The sequence below is a fragment of the Anopheles aquasalis genome, chromosome 2, assembly GCF_943734665.1.
Source record: "Anopheles aquasalis chromosome 2, idAnoAquaMG_Q_19, whole genome shotgun sequence".
NCBI classification, from domain to species: Eukaryota; Metazoa; Arthropoda; class Insecta; order Diptera; family Culicidae; genus Anopheles; species Anopheles aquasalis.
Genome location: NC_064877.1, coordinates 51,489,024 through 51,511,313, shown reverse-complemented (window position 1 = coordinate 51,511,313; position 22,290 = coordinate 51,489,024). Strand labels below are relative to the sequence as shown.

Sequence of the window (22,290 nt, the reverse complement as noted above, 5' to 3'; positions counted from 1 at the left end):
AAAAGTTTGCGCTTCGTGTGGCAGGCATAATCGCATAAAAGTTTATACCGAAACGTCAACTGCAATTACATTCGTGCACCTGCAATTACACTATGCTATTACATCAATTACATGTGTTTTTGGCCACAAAAAACATAAATCGACGAGATAAGTTGATTTCTGAACATCTTCTTTTATATTTTAAGATGTTTTTACTGTATATTAGCGATTGTAGAACATTCAATTCATCATAACGCTACGCTTCATGTTGGTGCTGTGTTTACGCTTACTTTTACGCTCGGATTTACGATCCGCGGGCCTATAATCTTCTTGACATAAGTATAATCTTCTTGGCATTACACTCTGAGTTTATACCAGAGTTTACGCTTCATGTATCCCCGGCTAGAGAATTTCTATGGCGCGCGCTTCTGTTAAGCTTTAATGGACCGTTTACACGCTACGATTTTGATGGTACAATCTGGTTGGACGATCTAGATCGAAATCGCACGGGAGCGTTTACACGCTACGATTTTGATCGGCCGATCTCATGCGATAACAATAATCTTTACTTTTTACTCGCCAAAAACATTCGTAAAGGGCAATAAATTTCGGTAAAAATAACGCGAACAACAACAAAGGTCTCCCGTCTTGAATAAAACAACCAAAAAAATCAAATTTCATACAACGCCCCTGAATGTATGTAAATTGGACCAATAATAATGCCCTGCTGCTTTATTTGCAACGATATCGCATCCAATCTGGTTTTGTTCGGAGAGCTGTCAAGCCGGGGATACATGAAGCGTAAACTCTCGTATAAACTCAGAATGTAATGCCAAAACGTTTACATTTGCCGTTTACACGGTGTAAAAAAGATCATAGGTCCACGGAGCATAAATCCTAGCGTAAACGCTGTTTGCAAGCGATTTGCCTCACTATATTTCCTGTTTGTGGTTTGCATTAACAGTGAGTGATCATTACTAACGTTTTTAATCTTTTTCTTCGGAAAAAAGATCCTATTTTTCTTACAAAAGTCGATAAAAGTTCAGTGTAATTCGGATTACACGTCTCAACCCGGTCATGTAAACTTGTTCAAGTGTAAATTAATTTTATATTTACGCTTGAGTTTACGCTTCATGTATCCCCGGCTTCAAATTTTTCCGTTTATACGTAAGAGTGTTTCTACACTGCGCGAAAATTTTCGTTTTCGTAACGCAATTGTCGGCAAAAGTCAAACTTTATATGGAGGTTTTGACTTTTGCCGACAATTGCGCTACGAAAACGAAAATTTTCGAGCAGTGTAGAAACACTCTAACGATTTTGATCGTCCAACCAGATTGTACGATCAAAATCATAGCGTGTAAACGGTCCATAACAGGAGCGAGAAAATGCTCTGTGTCAACGGGCTCAATTTGGTAAACACGTATTTGACAGCAACCGAACCATAGCAAAAATCCAATAAGGCGGCTATAACTTCACCTGTTTAATTAATACACTTTGTTCGGGATGACTTCACCTGTTTAATTGACACATCTTGAACTCGTGGTCTGACTTGAACATCCTTTTACGTGTACACCGTCCGCGCCTAAACCATTTTAAGGAATACGCAAAAGTTTAAAGCATATCACAATGGAGTACCTTTACTGTTTGGGACTTAGCGAGCATAAAGTAAAAGAGACTCTTAAAAATGCCGCGCTTACTGCTACAATTACCCGTGCTTTCTCCTATTTACCAATTGATGCGCAGCTTACTCCGCCAAAAAAATTACTGCTGTTTCAGGTATGCTCGAAACTGAAACCGCAAATTTCTTCTTTTTTGGAAATTTTGATACGCAAAGTTGTTGATGGAAGTCTCGACACAAGCGTGAGGGTCGACACTGCCCTTGAATACTTGTTAGCGAATGTTGCAAAAGGTTCATTCGACGAGGCTGAATTCGACAAAAGATGCGGTGTAGGGGTTGTTGTAACGCCGGAAGAAATTGAACGAGCAGTGGAAGCAGCACTGGCGAAACACAGGGAAAATATTTTGGAGCAAAGGTATCGGTTTAATGTGGGCAAACTCCTTACGGAAATTCGTCACTCACTACCGTGGATTGATGGTAGAGCTTTAAAAAACGAAGTCGACGTGCAGATGTTTGACCTCCTTGGTCCAAAAACGACAGCTGACGAAGATCAAAGCAAGAAGAAACACGAAAAAGCAATTCCAAATGTAGTAAAGCCGACGGCAGCGATAAGGAAAACAACAGCGAAGTTCAACGCACTGGATGGTATTCCCTGTTCGATGATTGAATTGATGCGAAACGTCGATTTTCATCGTCCGGGTGAAAACTTCAAAACAGATGGTTACGTTGTGACACCAAATACGGAAAGACTACTGCAGGAACATCTTCGACGAACGAACGGCAAAGTACATACTCGGTTCCCCCCGGAACCGAATGGCATCCTTCACATTGGGCACGCCAAGGCTATCAACATTAACTTTGCATATGCCGCAGCAAACGATGGTGTGTGCTTTCTGAGATACGATGACACGAATCCGGAGAAAGAGGAGGAAAAATTCGTCCACGGAATTCGCAATATTGTTGAATGGCTGGGTTATAAACCGTTCAAGGTGACCTATTCTTCCGATTACTTTCAACAGTTGTATGAATTTGCGATACAGTTAATTCGCAAGAATATGGCCTACGTTTGCCATCAGACAGCAGAACAAATGAAGGGTTTTACTCCGGAAACATCCAAGTGGCGCGATCGTCCTATTGAAGAAAGCCTTGCCTTGTTCGACGATATGAAAAACGGGAAAATTGACGAAGGTGCAGCTACTTTGCGAATGAAGGTTACATTAGAAGAAGGAAAAATGGACCCAGTGGCCTACAGGATAAAATTCATACCACACCATCGTACTGGTACTCAATGGTGTATATATCCCACGTACGATTACACGCATTGCTTATGCGATAGCTTGGAGGACATTACTCATTCGCTTTGTACGAAGGAATTTCAATCGCGGCGATCTTCCTACTACTGGCTATGCAATGCACTGGACATCTATTGTCCAGTACAATGGGAATATGCACGACTCAATGTCAATTATACGGTAGTTTCAAAGCGTAAGATCAACAAACTCATTACGGAAAGTACGTATCTTCTTTACCTATAACTTTTTTTTATTAACATCAATACCATATGTCTTACATCTTTCACTGAATTTCTAGATATCGTCAACGATTGGGATGATCCTAGGTTATTCACTCTATCAGCTCTTCGGCGTAAGGGATTTCCTGCGGAAGCAATAAACAATTTCTGCTCCCTGATGGGACTTACCGGTGCACAAACGTCTATAGACCCAGCTGTACTTGAAGCAAGCGTACGCGATGTGCTTAATGTTACTGCTCGACGTACTATGGCCGTACTTGTACCTTTAAAAATAGTGATAAACAATTATCCGCATAACGGACCTATCAAACTTCCAGTACCTAACTTCCCAAATGATGCTGAAAGAGGTTCTCATGAAGTATGGTTCGACCGAATTGTGTACATAGAAGCCTCAGACTTTTTGGAACAAGCTGATAATTATTTCCGCCGCCTATCTGTCGGACAAGCTGTCGGTCTGAAATACACTGGTATGATGATAAGAGTTGAAAAAATAGTACGTACCGGTAACGGCGCTACTCCATTGGAACTTGTATGTAACAGCGAAGTGTGCACAGAGACAGTGAAGCCAAAGGCTTATATCCACTGGGTGGCCAAACCCGTGTCCGTCGAGGTTCGTCTATATGAAAGATTGTTCACGCATAAGAATCCAGAAGACAGCACTGATGTTCCAGGTGGTTTTCTAAGTGATTGTAGACAGGATACGATGCGCTCGATTTGTGGTTACGTCGACGAGCATATGAACAATAGCTGTGTTTACGAAAGGTTTCAATTTGAACGGATAGGGTTCTTTTCTGTAGATCCCGACACTGTGAAATATGGGCAGCTGATCTTTAATCGCACTGTTACTCTGAAGGAAGACGCAGGCATGTCTAGTAAATGATAAAATATCAATCGTTAACGCATGAAAAAAAATTATCTTCAAATGTTCTAATAAAGCTTTTTCGTATTTGCAATATTGGACAGGGTTGATCTCTTTATTAGCAGGGGTTAATCACAATCGCGACACAACGTTGTCTGCGGTTACTTCTACACTTAGTGAATATGTCATGTCTCCTTGTTTCATGGGACCTTAAGCGGCCCATAGACGCTCAATTTTATTTATCAATGTTTTGGATGCAAGAATTGCGTCGAACTGTAATTTTATTTTTATTGCTCATATGTGGGCATAGTCCTTAATGTTTCATCAATCAGGGCCACAGACGCATCGTGTTAGTTGATGTGGCCCACAGAAGACGCCATTATTCAGCCTCATCAATATATTTTCAGCTGGCTGAAAATCTTCAATGTTTTTACAGGAGCTCAATGTAGCCCTCATACGATAAATATTTTGGTGTCAATCAACTTGGATGCAAGTATTGAAAAATAAAGTTGAGCGTCTATGGGCCGTTTAAGGAAATGTGCGCGGCAGCCAATGAAAAACCGTGGGGTGACGCGTACCGTATAGTGATGGCGAAGGTGTGCGGGCCAGCGGCAGCTAGAGTCAGTGTAAAGCTGGAAGTGATAGTGGGGAAGCTTTTCCCGACCCACGAATCGACAGCGGACTACGAGGAGAGCACCGCAGCAGAAATTCTGATTTCGAACGAGGAGGAGAAGGAGATTTTGGAAATCGGGAAGAAGCTGCCAAGCAATAAGGCGCCGGGACCGGATGGTATACCGAACGTTGCAGTGAAAACCGCGATCAAGGAGGCCCCCGACATGTTCCGGGTTGTCATGCAGAAGCTCCTGACCGAAGGCCACTTCCCGGACATATGGAAGAGGCAGAAGCTGGTTTCCGGCGGGTTTCCGGTTCTGCAGGGTAGTGACGCTCGATATCGCCAACGCCTTCAACAGCGCTAGCTGGGAGGCAATAGCGAAAGCGCTACACCGTATGCGGGTACCGGGATACCTGTGCCGAATCTTGAAGAGTTACTTCGAGGACAGAGTCCTCCTCTATGACACGGCAGAGGGTTGCAAGACGGCGAAAATCACCGCAGAGGACGCACAACGACGAGCAAACGAAGCTATCGATATGGTGGTTGAGTAGCGTCGATTAAGCTGGAAGTGGCCTGGGTAGTGAAGTACCTTGGCGTCATGATCGACGACCGGCTCAACTTCAACAGCCACGTGGATTTCGCTTGTGAGAAAGCTACAAAAGCGATCAATGCGCTCTCCAGGATCCTCCCGAACAGCTACGGACCGCGCATTAGTATAAGACGTCTTTACGCCAACGTTTCGACGTCTATACTCAGATACGGAGGACCGGTGTGGAGTTCGGCGCTGGGCTCACACGCGGGCAAACTCACAAAGCTAAACAGGACATACCGACTGATGACCATGAGGGTCATAAGTGCATACCGGACTATATCGTCGGAGGCAGTTTGCGTCATAGCGAGTATGATACCCATTGGCATCATCCTGGCCGAAGACCTGGAGTGCAGCCGACGAAGGGGAATTAGAGGTGCGCGCGAAGCGACCAGAAGAGATTCGTAAGCTCGGTGGCAGAGGCAATGGAACCAAGCCAACGATGGTCGGTGGACACACCGACTCATTCCGGAACTGGAACCATGGCTCAGCAGGCCACACGGTGAGGTAGACTTCTTCCTGGCGCAGTTCCTGTCGGGACACGGTTGTTACCGGAGCTACCTTCACCGATTCCGTCGCGCCGGATCACCGGCGTGTCCGGTATGTGGTAATACTCAACATGATAATGCGCGACCGCATGTTGGAAAATCGATGAAAAACTTGTCAGAAAACTTCGAATATAAAATGTTACCGCTTTCGTTGTATACAAGATTGTTATCCTAAATACTACTTGTTTGATAACTGAAAACATTTTTTGGCTGCACCTCACTCACTCATTATGAAAGAATCGAAAAATTGCTAGTTGACCGATTACTTCAGAAGATGAGGAATTCTTTCGACACGGAATTCGAAAATAGCCACTTTCAAGAGGATGAAAGTAGCATTTCCTGTATACCATTTCCTGCTATGACAGCCGCTCAACAGGCTATAGACTAATAGATAGTGATTTAGCCAAGACTTTTCTGATGAATGGAAAGGCCAATAGGGTCGATTTGGGCCTCAGACTGCGTTCGGTGAAATTCGTTGGGCACACGTTGGGGTTGGGTGTATACGGCACATGTGAAGTACATTTATTATTTTATTAACCTAATTCTTCCGAATGATGTGAAATACAAATTATTAACTGAGTGTTGTCCAGCAGTAGTATTTACTTATATAGAATAGAATTGAGTAGCTGTAGATGACTGGAGTTCGATTTGCCCCATTTTGAATTGCAAGCGCTGCAACCATTTTAGTAATGCCTCAGATGCGTGATACTCTTGCTCTTCGAGATTTGGTACGGCGTCTCTACAATTCTGCAATCGCACATGGAGTGTTCCAGAAAGTTGTGTGTTTGATGATAATACTGGTGTCCAGAGGGGTAGTAACTTTGCCAGAACAGTCGATCTAGTTTCTTTTAGCGATTCTAGTAGCCCCAAAAAATGCAAGTTCACGCTTTCTGAAAGCTATGGGAGGTTTAAATTCAGAAGATTTTAAACATGTCTGTTATTTATATTTTTGTTGTTTTTAATTTTCTATTACATTACCTTTGAATGAGAAACTAATTGTAAGATGCATGGTGTTACCTTAGCCCAAAACTCAAAAACCACGCTGAGGGTAGTGTGGTAGGCCTCTGATGAAATCGCTGCCAGTGTAGCGACTTGTTCTAGGTATACTGTCCATAGTTGGCACAAAGTAAATGCGTGGAATAGGGATGACATATGCAGCACGGATGTTTTTGATTGCTCCGCAAAACCAGCAAAAATAACTTGCACGTGATCGGCAATGTGGCAGCTAGCTTCTTGAGGCACTGGCTGTATGATGATAGCACCACTTCGCAAATGTGGCTGATGAGGCGCAGTCATGTCCATTCGTTGCACTACTAGCGCTGTATTAGTTAGTGAACCCATCAGCAGCCACGATAGAAGCCGCATATGCCCAACACATTCTGTGAACTCTTTAGGGCTATTTTGGGCAAAAAATAAAGGGTTTATCCAAAAAATAAGAAAAGAAACAAAATCATTATAGTTGTATATCTCAGAACCACAATCGAATTAGATCGCATTAAGTTGTTATTAAATGCAGTTATTAAAGGAATTCAAATTAAAGGATAATCAAATGAAACATATTTTTGCCCTTGATACTAACCCTTGCTGTAGAGAAGACGGCGCGTTATTGAGCCAAGGGAGATATTTAGAAACAGTTCGGCTATCCTTGGAATTTCCCTTTGACATCTCCAATGCTAGATACTGCGCAATGGCTCCTTTTAATACACCACCAATTGTATCCTCACAGAGACCCGGTATACTGCCAGATGCTCTTAAATTCTGTTTATCAGAGTACAATAAGATAAAAAATCAAAACGCTTCCAATCAGAGCTATTGCGTGAAGAATAATACCTTAATTTTACTCAATGTATGAAAATCCGCTAAAAACTCTAATATATCGTTCAAATATGGTTGTCGCATACAATCTGATATGTTACAACTCGTATTCGTATATGTATCACCCGAAAAGTCTCCAATTAGTCCTGGAGGTAGGATTCCTCCAGAATCTTGAAGCAAAACACCAACCAAAAGTAGCAGGTTGCTATCCGGAACATTGATTTTGAACTTTAGTGCTTGTATCATATCGAATATAATTTGTCGACCAAGATAAAGCTTGTCGCGTTCTTTAGCAAATGCTCTAGCGCTGAAGTTGCAAATTTCACTTAGGACTTTTTGTGACAGTCTCAAATTTTGTATAGCGTAACTAATTATTTTTGAGAACGGTTCCAGGATATTCTGAAATAGCACGATATCAAGAAGAACGATTATACAATGCTTAAAATATGGCGATTAATAAAACAATAGCAGCTCTCTCCACCACCAATATACCCAATAGATATATACCTTTGAAAGCTGAGGTACCTTCAGCAGGCATACAATTATTTCTAACAAATGTTCAGCTCCATTCATATTAGGAAGTATCAGAATTACTCGGCGTAATAATGTATCGAGGGATTGCACCACCGGTGACCATATGCTACCGGCCATACAGTCCGCCGAGACGCATTGTAGATATTCGGCCAAATTACGAAATATAATGGACAACAAATCAACAGGAAGTGTTTTTTTTGCATTTAGCGTTTCTGCCAACATTTGAATCGGGCTAGCGGGATTTAATTCAGAAAAGTCGTTCAAACTTGTTGCAATGCTACGATAAAATCGCTTACGGGTCGGTTCTATAAAAAGTGGGAATTGGAAAGTTCAATTAATAAACTATAAAGCATAGTCATGTTAAATACATACCATCTTTTTGAGTTAAAAAAACCTGATAAAATATACCATTTGGTGCAAGTTGATGTAGAACACATCGGACAAACTGATGAGCGACAGATTGTGAGCCTCCCGGTAAATGTGTTAAACTTTCGCACCGCCATGGAAAAGTGGGATGTAAAGAAATCCTGCATATTTAAATTGTAATCAAAAGTTTAAAAAAATAATTATGATGAAAAACTGGAACATTCTCTGTGATTACCGTGAGGCTATTGTTAACACTTCCGGTAATAATGGCGCACCTAGCGAAGGTTCGCGGTGAATGAAGGTGCTCAAAACAATTAACATAATTCCCATCTCTTCATCTGTGTATTCTTCTTTAATGGCTCCACATTCAGAGCAACGATTACAGATACTCTCGTCGCCAACACGAAGACTATTCTGTTTTTTTTTCCAAATATAAAATATGAAAATCGCAAATTTTCCAGATGCATTAATCTTGAATTATTATGAAATAATGTCTATTTACCGATTTTTCAGGGCAAGAAGAATTTTCGAAATCCTCAACATCTGAATCGTCCTTGTCCGATGGTGCCCATAAACCAGCGTATTTAATACGCGTATCTTTTGGGTTCGCACTGACCACCTTCGTAAGTTTTGTTTGCTTTCCAGCATTCTGTGCTTTACCCATCTGTTTTGTGAAATTTGAGTCTACCCTGTACGGTGTAGATTTTCCATTATTTCTGTCGTGAATTCCATTCTCATTAAAATCCCGGTTGTAAGGAGGAGATTCGAGAGCACTTTGCTTAATAAGCTTTCTTGGTGAAGTCGTTGACATTTCGCGTACATGGTAATTGATCGCCGTACTCTGTAATAGTTGTAATCTATATAATCTATCTACGTTGTTAAGATCGCTTACTTGTAAAAATGAAGTTATATATAGCTGAATTTGATTTCACCAGGTATAAACAACAATTTTTTTACTATTAAACAACGTAACTTAAATAGTTTAATAGTAAACGTATTCTTACGTCTGATCCAATATCAGATAAATCATTGAAGCCCGTCGTTATTCCATCTACGTGTTCCGCTGCATACTGACCAATCGGTAGCAGCCGTTCTTGAGTTGGTATAGGTATATGCTGTAAGTAAGTTGTATCTAAACCTATCAATGGGATTAAATTTGTTAGCGGGATCACTTGATTCGACCTACAATGTGGCATTTTCTTACATTGCTGTATCTCGACGCTTGAGTCGGATAATATAGATGTTCCGGTTGGTAAGCAGTCTATTTTTTCGCAAGATCTTTTCGTCTTCGACGACATTAAGAGTTCGTTAATTTGAACTGGTGTTTTATAAGTAGACTCTAATAAAAATAAAGGAAACACACACATTTTAACAAACACATGTGCTCATCACATTTTTGCTAAATTATATTAATATTAATAATTGAAAAGGTATTAATTAATAATGGAATTTGTTTTAATCATACCAACAATGTAATGACAAAGAGCATTTTGATAAAAATAAATACCTGGTCTGGTACATGGATGCATAGAAATCAAACCTTCCTCCTTCCTCGAACCATTAAATTCGTTCGAAATAGTATTTTGCGTCACTACAATGGCTTTCTGGACGTTAGCAAAAGGGTTTAATATCGCCTGGGCTTTAGGCTGACCAAGCATGGATGATGTCACCATCATTCGGACTCCTTCTTGCACAGAGCATTTTTGGGAATTTATTTGAAAGGCCGTAGGTATCCTAAAGATAGTACTACTTGTCCTTTCTGATTTTTCTCCCTTCTCTGTTGCACTAGCAACGCGCTTCTCTGTGTTGATTTTTCTTTCGCAGGCATCCGCTTGATCTGTGCATAATAAGCCCGAAGATTTCTTTTTTTTGCCACGTTGCTGCAATATCGCCGAATGTTGCTGGAACGAATGGGTTGTTAATTTTGGAATCGCGCCGATTGTTGTTGGGTTCTTGCAGTAGGAATTGCCCAACTCTTCAATGCCACCACTAGTAACTGTGCCAACTGTTACTGGATTCGAATCCTCTTCATTACTTCCAGTATCCTCAAGTGAGCCCTAAAAGCAACAAATTTTTAATTAGCGTTGTTATAACGGAATCATTAGCTATTTTTCCTAATGTACATCAATCCTGATCGTTTCGATCGCGTTACAACATTGCATTTGCAATATTGCAATATTCGCATTAAGCGATGTTTAATATGTAACAACTATCTATATATTCAAAACAATATGTATCAAACTGTACTTAATTCTTTGAAAAGTGTAAGTTAGTGTAAGTAATAGTAAGTAGTAATAAGTAAGTGTATATATATATATATATATCACATCACATGTATATATATATATATATATATATATATATATATATATATATATATATATATATATATATATATATATATATATATATATATATATATATATATATATATATATATATATATATATATATATATATATATATATATATATATATTTCAGACTCACTTTATATTTAAAAACCACAAATATACAACTATTACTAATACTATCTTAATCCTAAGTCTACACGACTGTACTATATAAGCCTAACCTACCAACTATAACTATATATGTATATATATATATATGTATATATATATATATATATATATATATATACCACTTATATACAGGGTGAGGCAAAAAAACTGCAACACAGTTAAAACGCCATATATTTTTCATTTTTGTTAGGATTTTATTGAATAAAACCAAAAAAAGTTGGGAATTTCATTAACTTTCAGAATCAGTTTATTTTTTTACGGTATGTTACTTTTTGGATGAATTATGATCTTGAGACCGTGAAGAAGCCTTGCTTCGCTTGGCCGCAAGTGATGAAATTCTGAACTTTGTTTTCTTTGATGAGAAACCATTCGTTACCCTGTAGTTTTTAAACGAAAAAAAATATGGGATTTAGTTTCCAGGAAAGTCAGCTGATAATTTACACTCTCGGCTGGCCACCACGACGCATAAACCGGGTTGATAATGGGTTGAGATGCGATAACACGCAATTTTTCACATTATTCGCACATTTTCGTTCGGTGGATCCGATATAAATCAACAAATTAATGTTTCTAAAGCTATTAAAAGGTTCATTGCAGTCCTAGAAATGCAAACAATTCATGCGAAATCCCTAGAGATTCTAAAAGGACTCTGTACCTTCCCTCAAAGCAACCGAGACATGAAATTAGCGTAAAGAAACATTTCACACTTCATTTCCATGTCTCACTGGCTGTCAATATCTATGGGCGCAAAAAGCGAAGGACTTCTCCGTTTGCGGTATTTTGAAGGGCAAGGTTAGACCTAAAAAATGACATAGTTTTGAACAGTTTATGCAAACGCTTCTCTAAGAATGAGCCAAAATATCACAAAGCACTCTGCGGGCAACGAGCGATGGTTTCTTCTACCGTCTCAAGATCATAATTCACCCAAACAGTAACATACCATAAAAAACTGAACTGATTCTGAAAGTTTATGAAATTCCCGACGTTTTTTGGTTTTACTCAAAAAATTCCAAAGAAAAATGAAAAATATATGGCGTTTTAAATGTGTTGCAGTTTTTTTGCCTCACCCTGTAGTTATATACTACTTTCGGAACACAGCGAGAAGTTCCTACAAATCGAGCGAGAACGCGCAGGGATCAACGACCAGCGACCGACAACAGGCAACGTAGCGATGGATTTCTTCAGAATTCCCGATCCGATAAAGCTGCTACCTGAGTACGATGGAAATAGGCGTCAACTCTCTGCTTGGCTAGAGAACGCAGAACAAACACTGGACCTGTTTCAAGGACAGGTAACGCAGGCGCAAAAAAAATATTTTTTAACATTGTAAAAAACAAAGTAACGGGTAGGGCAAAACATGCGTTATGCGTAGGAGGTAACCCGCAAACATTTGAAGAAATGAAACACATTCATGTTAAACACATTCATGTTAAAAGAGCTAGGAGATAAAAAAGAATTATCGACTTATAAATGCCAATTATGGCAATGTAAAATGACAGAATTTAGCCAAATTTCGCTATATTACAGCAAAATGAAGGAAATAGTAGGAAATATTAAGATCCTTACCAGGCAAAATCCACATTATAAAGATAATTGGGAGATCATTAACCAATTCATAGAAGAAGACGCATTAACTGCGTTTACAGCAGGGTTGAAAGAGCCATATTTTGGCCACGTGCAAGCCGCTAACCCAAAAAGCATGGAGGATACATATGCATTCCTGTGTAAGTTTAAAAACAGACAATTTACATCTACAAATGTTAATCCAGGAAAAAATACGAACTTTAGTAAATTCACGCCCACTCATAAATCTTATCAACCATTTAAAAAGACAAGCACTCAAAATGAACAGATGGATACGAGCACAACTCGCAGCCATCTCACCATAAAACAAGGGACTGTCAATAATCAAGAAGCAGTTCTTGCGGAAACACCAAATGACTTGGAAACAAATTTTCAACAGGCCATGGACTTAAATCAAATCACCTGAATTACATACCATATCTAGAACAATCTAATTTAAAAATTCTAATAGATACGGGTGCAAACAAAAACATTGTATCACCTGGCATTATAAAACATACCCAACCAACTTCTCACGTATCTATTAAAAATGTGAGCGGCTCTAACAATGTTTCTAAAACAGGAAAAATTGATCTCTTTCACAGCATTTGTACACCGCTAGAATTCTATGAATTTAAATTTCACGATTATTTTGACTGTCTCATTGCTTCAGAAACACTTGCAGAGCTTAATGCAATTATCGACTATGAAAATGAATCTATTTTTTTGAAAAATAAAATTTTTTAATTTCGTAAATATTACCCATCGCGGAAAACAGAGACACATCATACAGTAACAGTGATCACATTGAACAATGGGGATTGGTTTGTACCTATTTTGCAAAAAATAGGAAAACAATCCTACATACTTCCAGGATTGTACATAGCGGAAAACAACAAGAGCACAATTAAAGTGAATACCACAACAGCCACCTTAAAAAAAGCTACCATAACTATTACTAACAGTAAACAATTTTCAAACGTTGCCTATCACACGCAAGAACCCATATAAGCTAAAGAAAAGAAAGAAAAAAATATCAGAGTTGATCAGAACAAAACATTTATCATCGCTGGAAAAAAGGCCCTGATTGATATTATCTTTGAAAATCAAACTGTATTGATCCATGAAAATGAAAAGCTTTCATCAACATCAGCTATAAAACATAAAATACTAACCGTCGACGATAGCCCTGTGTTTACAAAAAGTTATCGCTATCCTCATCACTTTCGAAAAGATGTGGAAGAACAGATTGTTCATATGTTAGAGAGTGGGATTATAACTCACTCCAACAGTCCTTATTCGTCTCCTATCCGGGTCGTGCCCAAAAAGGAAGACGCATCGGGAAAACGGAAAATACGTGTAGTGATAGATTATAGAAAATTAAATGATAAAACAGTTGATGACAAATATCCCTTACCTCAAATTGAGGAAATCTTGGACAATCTTGGAAAATCAACATATTTTTCTACACTTGACCTAAAGTCTGGGTTCCATCAGATTGAGATGTACCCAGCAGATCGCGAAAAAACGGCTTTTTCCACAGAAAAAGGACATTTTGAATTTACTAGGATGCCGTTTGGGTTAAAAAATGCCCCTGTCACTTTCCAGAGAGTCATGAACAACATGCTCAGCGATTACATTGGCAAGATTTGTTTTGTGTACCTTGACGACATAATCGTTATAGGACATAATCTAACAACTCATTTGCATAATTTGAATCTTATTCTCAAAAGGTTTTGTGACTTTAATTTGAAAGTTGAACTAGATGAATGTGAGTTTCTAAGAAAGGAGTGCGAATTTCTAGGACACATAATTTCGGAACAGGGGGTAAAGCCCAATCCAGACAAAATTGAAAAAATCATAAATTGGTCACTCCCTAAGACAGAAAAGCAAATAAAACAGTTTCTAGGGCTCGTTGGATATTACCGTCGCTTTATAAAGGATTTCTCAAAAATAACTAGAAATATGACAAAATATTTGAAGAAGGATATTACCCTAAACCCCAACGATCATCAGTTTATCGAATCATTCAATAAATTAAAACAAATAATCACTACAGATCAGGTACTAGCTTAGCCACAGTTTGATAAACCATTCATTTTAACAACCGATGCCTCTAAAATATTTACGGACGCAAGAATTAATATGGCGAGGGCTCAGACAAAACAAATCAAACAAAATCATAGAAGAGAAAACCCTCCCAAAATTCAAGAAAATTCTTCTGTTTTTGTGATTCCCAACATTAGAATGAAAAAGGGCGCAAGGGCAATAAAAAGTAAAACAAACGAAATAACACTGAAAACTTTCAAGAATACAAAGTCGCAAACGAAAAATTAAACGAATTAAAAAGTTGAATAATTGAAAGCACGAGGACGTCCATTGTACTTATAGGGGAGGAGTTATAGTTGGTAGGTTAGGCTTATATTGTAGAGTCGTGTAGACTTAGGATTAAGGTAGTATTAGTAATGAATAGTTGTATGTTTGTGCTTTTTAAATATAAAGTCAGTCTGAAACGTAAACCACTTTGAAGCAGACGTATAATTCTATATATAAATGTGTATATATATATATATATATATATATATATATATATATATATATATATATATATATATATATATTAAAGTTGAATAACTCTGTCATTTTTCAATCGATTTTGACAAATACGACAGTTTCTGAAACTTCAGTCTATGCTATTTTAGTATTGCATCACTTCACGTTAAAAGAGCGGTCTGAAATTGTCACACTTTACATTGAAAATAATCGGTCAATAGTGAAAGCTGCGGTGGAGTAATGTATGGTAATATATATGGTAATATAGTAATGTAGTTCGCCGCATACCACGGCGCTTGCTTTTTTTCTCTGCTTCTATTTGAAAACCGACCCGAAGACTATGAAACCAACAAACCGAAGACTATGAAACAACTTAAAGCAAATATTGGAGCTGAAATTGCCAAAATAACTCCCTAAATGTTGTCAAAACAATGTAAAATGCCCGTATAAGAGCCTCTTTTTTGTATGTCGAATGAAGGCGGTAATTTGATCAATATCATATGTTGAGTATGGCACAATAAATGGCATAGAATAACCTTAATAAAACTGTTTTATTTTTTAAAATCGGCTGAAAAATGGCAGAGTTATTCAACTTTAAAATAGGATACATCCTGATGGCGCACCTTGTATACAGTCAAATAAATAACAGATTTTATTCTATAAGAAAAAAAATATACATAATTATTACATGCGGAAGCATTACCATTTTACCTACAATCTTAATGCAGGCCTATTTACTAAATAAATTCAAAACATTATTGTTTACCTGACCACTACTCTCCTGTAGCGTACTGTCGGAAACATCACTCTCCGGTATGACGACTAGCTCAGATTCAGTATCATCTGCATCAAAGCTTCCATCGGGATTTTTACGACCGACTTTTACACTTTTCATTCGCGATGAACTTCCATGAGGAGGTTCCTCACTCCCATATAGAGCAAGTATGGCTGACTGCAGTGGACTATGAGGAGGACTACTGTTTAATCGTTTGTCGTCGAGCTCTGAAGTTGTCCCAAGTGAGGGTTGACTTTGATTACGCAATCGAGTTGCAGAGTAGTCGACCACAATGGTGGTTGGTATTCGTCGGCACTTGTGAAACTGTGCATCGAGGGAATTAAGAACGATCCGTACGAGATTCTGGACATGATCAGCCAAAGAGGCCTGATTATACTGGTATTTATAAAGAATAACCAGCAGAGACATCAACCAATTGCGGCGAACGTGTGGTTCTAGATACCAGATGGAAAAATTGTATGTAACTACATTATGGTGGATTTCTGATCCAGTGCCTGGTTGTAAAAACACATTGTTCGTCTGATTGGGCGCATATAATAGTAGCTGTATCACGGTTGGTAGTAGCAGCCAACCCATTTGATGGTTTTGGTCCAGCACTTGCGGTAAGTTGGTCATAAATGCATTGAATACGGATGAAGATCGCATTCGCATAGGAGAACAATGGAAGAACTTTTCTCCCTGATTATAACCCAACAGCAGATATAGATGACGTAATACTATAGACTGAACTTTGAATAACGGCTTCTCATCTGTTGGATATGCCTGTACAACATTTAAAATGTTTATTATTTATTCGTTATAGACAGATTAATGATCCAATAGCAGGATAATTATAAATAATTGATTTGCTTACAAGGTCTGGCCGTGACAGAAATTGCATAAGAAGAAATACTAGCAAATGAATGGTTTCTTTGTCTGCTTCTTCGAGATCGATCACTCTATACAAGCTTCCCATTTGAAAATCATCGTTTGGTCCGTTGATTGAATGAATGTGTCCTTCTGTAATGGTGTACGATGCAAAAAAGAATAAGATAACGAACCATTGTCAAGCTAAAGAACACATGATTTCACTAATCAATGTAATCCTAAGCTCTAAAAAACCATTTCTAAAAACCTTATTTTAACTCACCCAGGCCAAAACGCGAGCTTTTTCGTTTAAGTATTGGCGCAGATACCTGGCGATTATAAATTTTTTCTTTTTCTAAAACACATGATATATACAACAGAAATACATAAATTGTTGAAGGCAAGGAGGTCAAGCAATAGCAACGAATGGTACTTACCTATTTTGGACTCCTGTCGTGGGATGATAGTAGCTGGTGCCGACATTGTGCGTTTGTATGGCCACTTAGTGCCGAAAGATGCGCTCAATGTTTTTGCCATGTTTCCGCTAGTATCTGACTGACTGAGTGCTTCACGCGCCTTATTGATTTTAGTCGAAAGAACCTCGCTACCGTTTTCGCTGTTTCGCAGATCACGTAGATAAGATATATCACCGACACGTTCCAAATTCACTTGGGCTTCTACAAACAAGGTATCGAAACGGTTAAGGAAAAACTCCCAAGTAAGAACTTTGCGATCAGAGAGAGAGTTATGAAGTTGATATATTGACTGAAGCACAACTGGTCGATCGATGATAAACTTATCGAACTGACTCTCCATGCAGTAAAGAAGCGCCTGAATAGCGTTATCGTGAATAGTCCCAAGATAAAGAGTAGCACGCTGTGCAACATGGACATTTAGATCATCACAAGCTGCGATCAGATGACAAAACGCTGTTGCCAAGGATGTTTGCAAGCTGACTTCTGCCCGTAAAGGCGTACTATCCATGAAGCGAGTAATAACTACAAAAGAGTGTAAGAAAGTATAAAAACAAAACATTAAAATTAGATTTATCCCACAAAGAAATCCCATGTTTATATTTCTTTGTAATGCGTATATACACTTCAAAACCACATGGGTTATTTGATAGGAAAAGGAGGAGGAAAGAAAAGAGCTACCGTAAGATCTACGATTAACATGAGGGAATAATACAGTCCGTTTCATAATGATAACCTCACCCTGTTTTTTCGAACTTGCTCTGGAATAAAGCGCCCCAAAAATAATTAAAATTACCGTAAATGTAGCCATATTTAAAGCAAAGCGATAACGCCACGGCGACACTTGCCTACTTAAAGCAGCGGGCCAGCGATTTCTCCGGACTTAAATCCGATGGAAAATGTTTGGCGGATGTTAGTTGGTGATGTTTACGGGTATGGTAGGCAATTTGACACCATAGAGCAGCTGAAAGTGGCTAATAAGAGTGCATGACGATCCTTGCGCACTGCAAGATTTTTCATGCTCGCTGAAAGCATGCCAACCCGCATTTCCAGGCAATTACCAGGTGTATGCATATGAAACCGACTTTTTCGTTCTAAAGCTACAGTGGTCGGTATAAGTAGAAGCCCACTTCTAGGCTTAAGTAGAGGTCCACCACAATTTCGTCCGTAAATTCGTCATTTTCGGTCGCAGAGGCCTTGTGATTTGTTGCCAGAACCTCGAACATTCTTCTTTCCAAATCACTTGCTTTGATCTTGACAGGTTTGATGTCTCTTTTTGAAAATTGCGTAAAAAATAAGTGCGAGATTATGATTGCGACAAAAGCAAAAGCCCAATAAATATTATTAGGACTCCGACAGAGCCCTGTGGTTACTGTATCTTTAATAGGGCTTTTATTTACGTTTGTTTTCGTGTTTTACGTGCCCTCCATTATTGTTTCTACATGTTAAATCCACTTATCCTAGCATCTCCAGTAGAAAGTCGATTGCGCGCGGGTTTTTGCACGTGGTATGGGTGTATCAACGGACAGCAGACCTTATGCTCATCAGAAAACTATTTGTTAATTATCATTGTTTGAACCAAGTACTTCAACAGATATAATCAGAAAAATTATCATCAATCAGAGGGCAGTTCATGACATGCTAATTAATCACCAATGTCGTAGATCAGTAGCTTACAGTTTCAATTTCGGACGCTCTCGGAAGACGGATGATTTAAAAAATGTAATAAAAAACTACAGAGATTAAGAAATCATCGAAACTAATTATCTATTCAATCATAGCATCCCTTTCGCTGTCAATTTTGGAGCGAAGTATGCCACGGAAAATCAGCTCCACATGAGTGCAGGAGTGGATATGCTAAATACTTCCGTTTCATCCAAAATTGAGCTGAATCATTTTAATTTCACCCGGAAATATGTTTTCAACCTTAAAGAAGGCTGAGGAAGTAGTTTATTGATTTTAGAATCATAAATTAAGGCATTTCATGCAATATATCGATAGAAAGTTTGATGGAAAGCAAACCATGCTGAGCCATACCGTCAGTTGCAGGGCACAATGAGGCACGGAATTTATGGGATTTTTTTTATGTAAAATTCCCATTATGAACGATGTTTCTATTATAAAAAATTATTTTGCGAAGCAATACGATGAGAATAATCCCAAACATATCCGAAAACATGTCAAAGCCATGTCAAAATGGCTGCAAATAGAAATTTGCGGTAAGAATGGTCCATATGAATGGAGAAACATGTTTCCTTGCAGGTGGGCTTTTACTTTTGTCACAATCATGATCGACCATCTTTCACTTAAAGAATTTTCAAAAAATGATGATCAAATCTATCAAGCTCAAAACAAGTGATTTGGAAAGAGGAAAGAGGAAGTTCGAGCTTCTAGCAAAAAAATTACATGGTCTTTGTGACCGAAAATGTCGAATTTACGGTCGAAAATGTGGTGGATCCTGAAGGTGGGCTTTTACTTATGCCGACCACGGTATACATACACCTGGTAATAGTAACGGGTGAGTTAACAGGCGGTTCAATAAGTCGTTGGCCTGAAATATAAATGGCGACACAGTTTTTTTTATCCTTATGATTTTTCGATACTGGCAACCTTCAAAAAAATTTAAAAAAAAAATTAAAAAGCTATGTTCAAAGTGGCTGCCACATTTCCTCAATGCATCGTGTCACGAGTCGAAGAAAACCATGGATTATCGAATTGGGCTTCGAATTGCTTCTCCACTCACCGTACGGACGCTCTTCAGTGGGGAAGCAAGTCGAAGCTCAATTCGTTGAGTTTGTTCATGGTTTTCTTCGACTTGTGACGCAATTGCTTTAAATCTTTTATTTGACTTAAAAAAAAATTAGCGTCACTTGAACGTCAATAATTTGGGTAATTATAAACAGAATGACTTGAAACTTTTAAAGGTATTTGGCAGTTGGCAGGTAAAGGTTGGCAGTATCGAAAATCATAAGGATAAAAAATTTGTGTCGCCATTTAAGCGGCCCATAGACGCTCAATTTTATTTATCAATGTTATGGATGCAAGAATTGCGTCGAACCGTCATTTTATTTTTATTGCTCATATGTGGGCATACATTGGCCTAGTCCTTAATGTTTCATCAATCAGGGCCACAGACGCATCGTGTTCGTTAATGTGGCCCACAGACGACGCCATTATTCAGCCTCATCAATATATATTCAGCATAATCGGCAAACTAGTGATTCGGTCGCAAAAAGCCATCAAATACCTCGGAGTGATGATTGACCGAAGGCTTAGGATCTCGGACCACGTGAACGTTGCTACCAGTAAAGCTGTGAAGGCGTCAAACGCCTTGAAGGGCATGATGCGTAGGTCTGGCCTCAGTACCAGCAGGCGTCGACTTCTCGCAGGAGTAATAACCTCTGTATTGCGCCCTGCTTGGGTCGCGGCAGTGCCGAAACCAAAGGGGGCAAACCTGCGAAAACTCAATTAGGTTTACCGGCTTACAGCGATTATGGTAGTGGGAGCCTTGCGCACCGTGTCCTTGTCGGCCGTGTGTGTGTTTGCAGGGATGATCCCTATAAGGATCCTCATTGAGGGAGACAGTCAGCGCTTGAGGGCCGCGGTACGGTGGGCATTTCCAGGGAGGTGAAGCGCAAGGAGACGGAGCGCTGGCAGCGGGAATGGGAGATCGGCGTGAACGGACGTTGGACGTTCCGTCTGATCCCTAAACTCGCACGCTTGATATCGCGTGGCCATGGGGAGACCAACGCCTATCTAACCGAATTCCTCACGGAGCACGGTTATTTTAGGGAGTAACTCTACAGGATATGGCGAGCTCCATCACCCAAGTGCGTAGCCTGCGTGTCCGTCGACGAATCGCCAGAGCATGTCCTGTTTGACTGTCCCAGGTTCGACAATGCCAGGCAAAACATGATCACGGCCATAGGACAGAGTGTAACTGTCGAAACAATAGTAGGGAAGATGTTTGACAATAGGGTGGCATTCGAAGGAGTGAAGGCTTGTGTTAGCCAAATCATGACAAAGCTGCGCATGGAATGGTGGGAGTTGTAGGCATCGCTTAAAAGTAGATCGTTAAAGATCATTTGTTTTCTAGTGAGAGTGCTTTGGCACTACTGTCCGATTGTGAGTCATCTGGAAACAGGCATACCGAAAACGGATAGTAACGGAGAACCAAACAGATAGGTTTAGTGGGTTAGCCCCACACTGTTCCGCGGGCTTTCCGTCGATTCGTACGATTTAGTATTTCCTCTGTTTGTAAAACTTAAAAAAAAGCCCACACACGATAAATATGTTGGTGTCAATCAACTTGCATGCAAGTATTGAAAAATAATCTGATCCTGTTACTGATCTTAAGCCGGCGATACATGAAGCGTAAACTCTCGTATAAACTCAGAATGTAATGCCAAAAAGTTTACGCTTCGTGTGGCAGGCATAATCGCATAAAAGTTTATACCGAAACGTCAACTGCAATTACATTCGTGCACCTGCAATTACACTATGCTATTACATCAATTACATGTGTTTTTGGCCACAAAAAATATGAATCGACGAGATAAGTTGATTTCTGAACATCTTCTTTAATATTTTAAGATGTTTTTACTGTATATTAGCGATTGTAGAACATTGAATCCATCATAACACTACGCTTCATGTTGGTGCTAAGTTTACGCTTGCTTTTACGCTCGGATTTACGCTCCGCGGGCCTATAATCTTTTTGACATAAGTATAATCTTTTTGGCATTACACTCTGAGTTTATACCAGAGTTTACGCTTCATGTATCCCCGGCTTTATAGCTGGGGATACATGAAGCGTAAACTCAAGCGTAAATTTAAAATAAAAGCCAAAAAGTTTACGCTTGGACATGTTTACGTGACCGGGTTGAGACGCGTAAACCGAATTACACTGAACTTTTATCGACTTTTGTGAGGAAAATAGAATCCTTTTTCCAAATAAAAAGATTAAAAACGATAGTAATGAACACTCACTATTAATGCAAACCACAAACAGGAAATATAGCAACGCAAATCGCTTGCAAACAGCGTTAACGCTAGGATTTATGCTCCGTGGACCTATAATCTT

The 22,290-nt window shown here is 39.2% G+C and overlaps 2 protein-coding genes across 5 annotated transcripts in view; one reads left to right on the top strand and one right to left on the bottom strand.

Annotated features, from left to right (window-relative positions):
* The first annotated feature begins 1,513 nt into the window (after nt 1-1,513).
* On the top strand, nt 1,514-4,088 carry LOC126572550 (probable glutamine--tRNA ligase). The gene is made up of 2 exons (XM_050231948.1): nt 1,514-3,109; nt 3,188-4,088. The coding sequence occupies exons 1-2, from the start codon at nt 1,606-1,608 to the stop codon at nt 4,006-4,008; spliced, it is 2,325 nt and encodes a 774-aa protein (XP_050087905.1). The 5' UTR covers nt 1,514-1,605; the 3' UTR covers nt 4,009-4,088.
* LOC126572549 (protein unc-79 homolog) overlaps nt 3,983-22,290 on the bottom strand; it is a 41,788-nt gene continuing 23,480 nt past the window's right edge. The window contains exons 14-28 of one of the 4 annotated variants that reach the window (XM_050231943.1): nt 17,172-17,732; nt 17,018-17,089; nt 16,742-16,887; nt 15,859-16,650; nt 9,960-10,509; nt 9,657-9,791; nt 9,457-9,590; nt 8,955-9,293; nt 8,688-8,866; nt 8,459-8,613; nt 8,060-8,391; nt 7,568-7,990; nt 7,317-7,495; nt 6,716-7,133; nt 3,983-6,634 (exon numbers count right to left, since the gene is read on the bottom strand). In XM_050231943.1, the coding sequence (XP_050087900.1) occupies nt 6,341-6,634; nt 6,716-7,133; nt 7,317-7,495; nt 7,568-7,990; nt 8,060-8,391; nt 8,459-8,613; nt 8,688-8,866; nt 8,955-9,293; nt 9,457-9,590; nt 9,657-9,791; nt 9,960-10,509; nt 15,859-16,650; nt 16,742-16,887; nt 17,018-17,089; nt 17,172-17,732 (4,709 nt within the window). In that variant the 3' untranslated portion in view covers nt 3,983-6,340. The remainder of the gene's footprint in view (nt 6,635-6,715; nt 7,134-7,316; nt 7,496-7,567; nt 7,991-8,059; nt 8,392-8,458; nt 8,614-8,687; nt 8,867-8,954; nt 9,294-9,456; nt 9,591-9,656; nt 9,792-9,959; nt 10,510-15,858; nt 16,651-16,741; nt 16,888-17,017; nt 17,090-17,171; nt 17,733-22,290) is intronic. The other 3 variants (XM_050231944.1, XM_050231947.1, XM_050231946.1) reach the window with 3 other exon arrangements.

What these genes read in the sequence shown, in the direction of transcription:
- LOC126572550 (XM_050231948.1), top strand. Translation starts at nt 1,606, where the DNA reads ATGGAGTACCTTTACTGTTTGGGACTTAGCGAGCATAAAGTAAAAGAG. An exon ending in CAACAAACTCATTACGGAAA is followed by an intron (nt 3,110 to 3,187) that starts GTACGTATCTTC and finishes CTGAATTTCTAG; the next exon opens with ATATCGTCAACGATTGGGAT.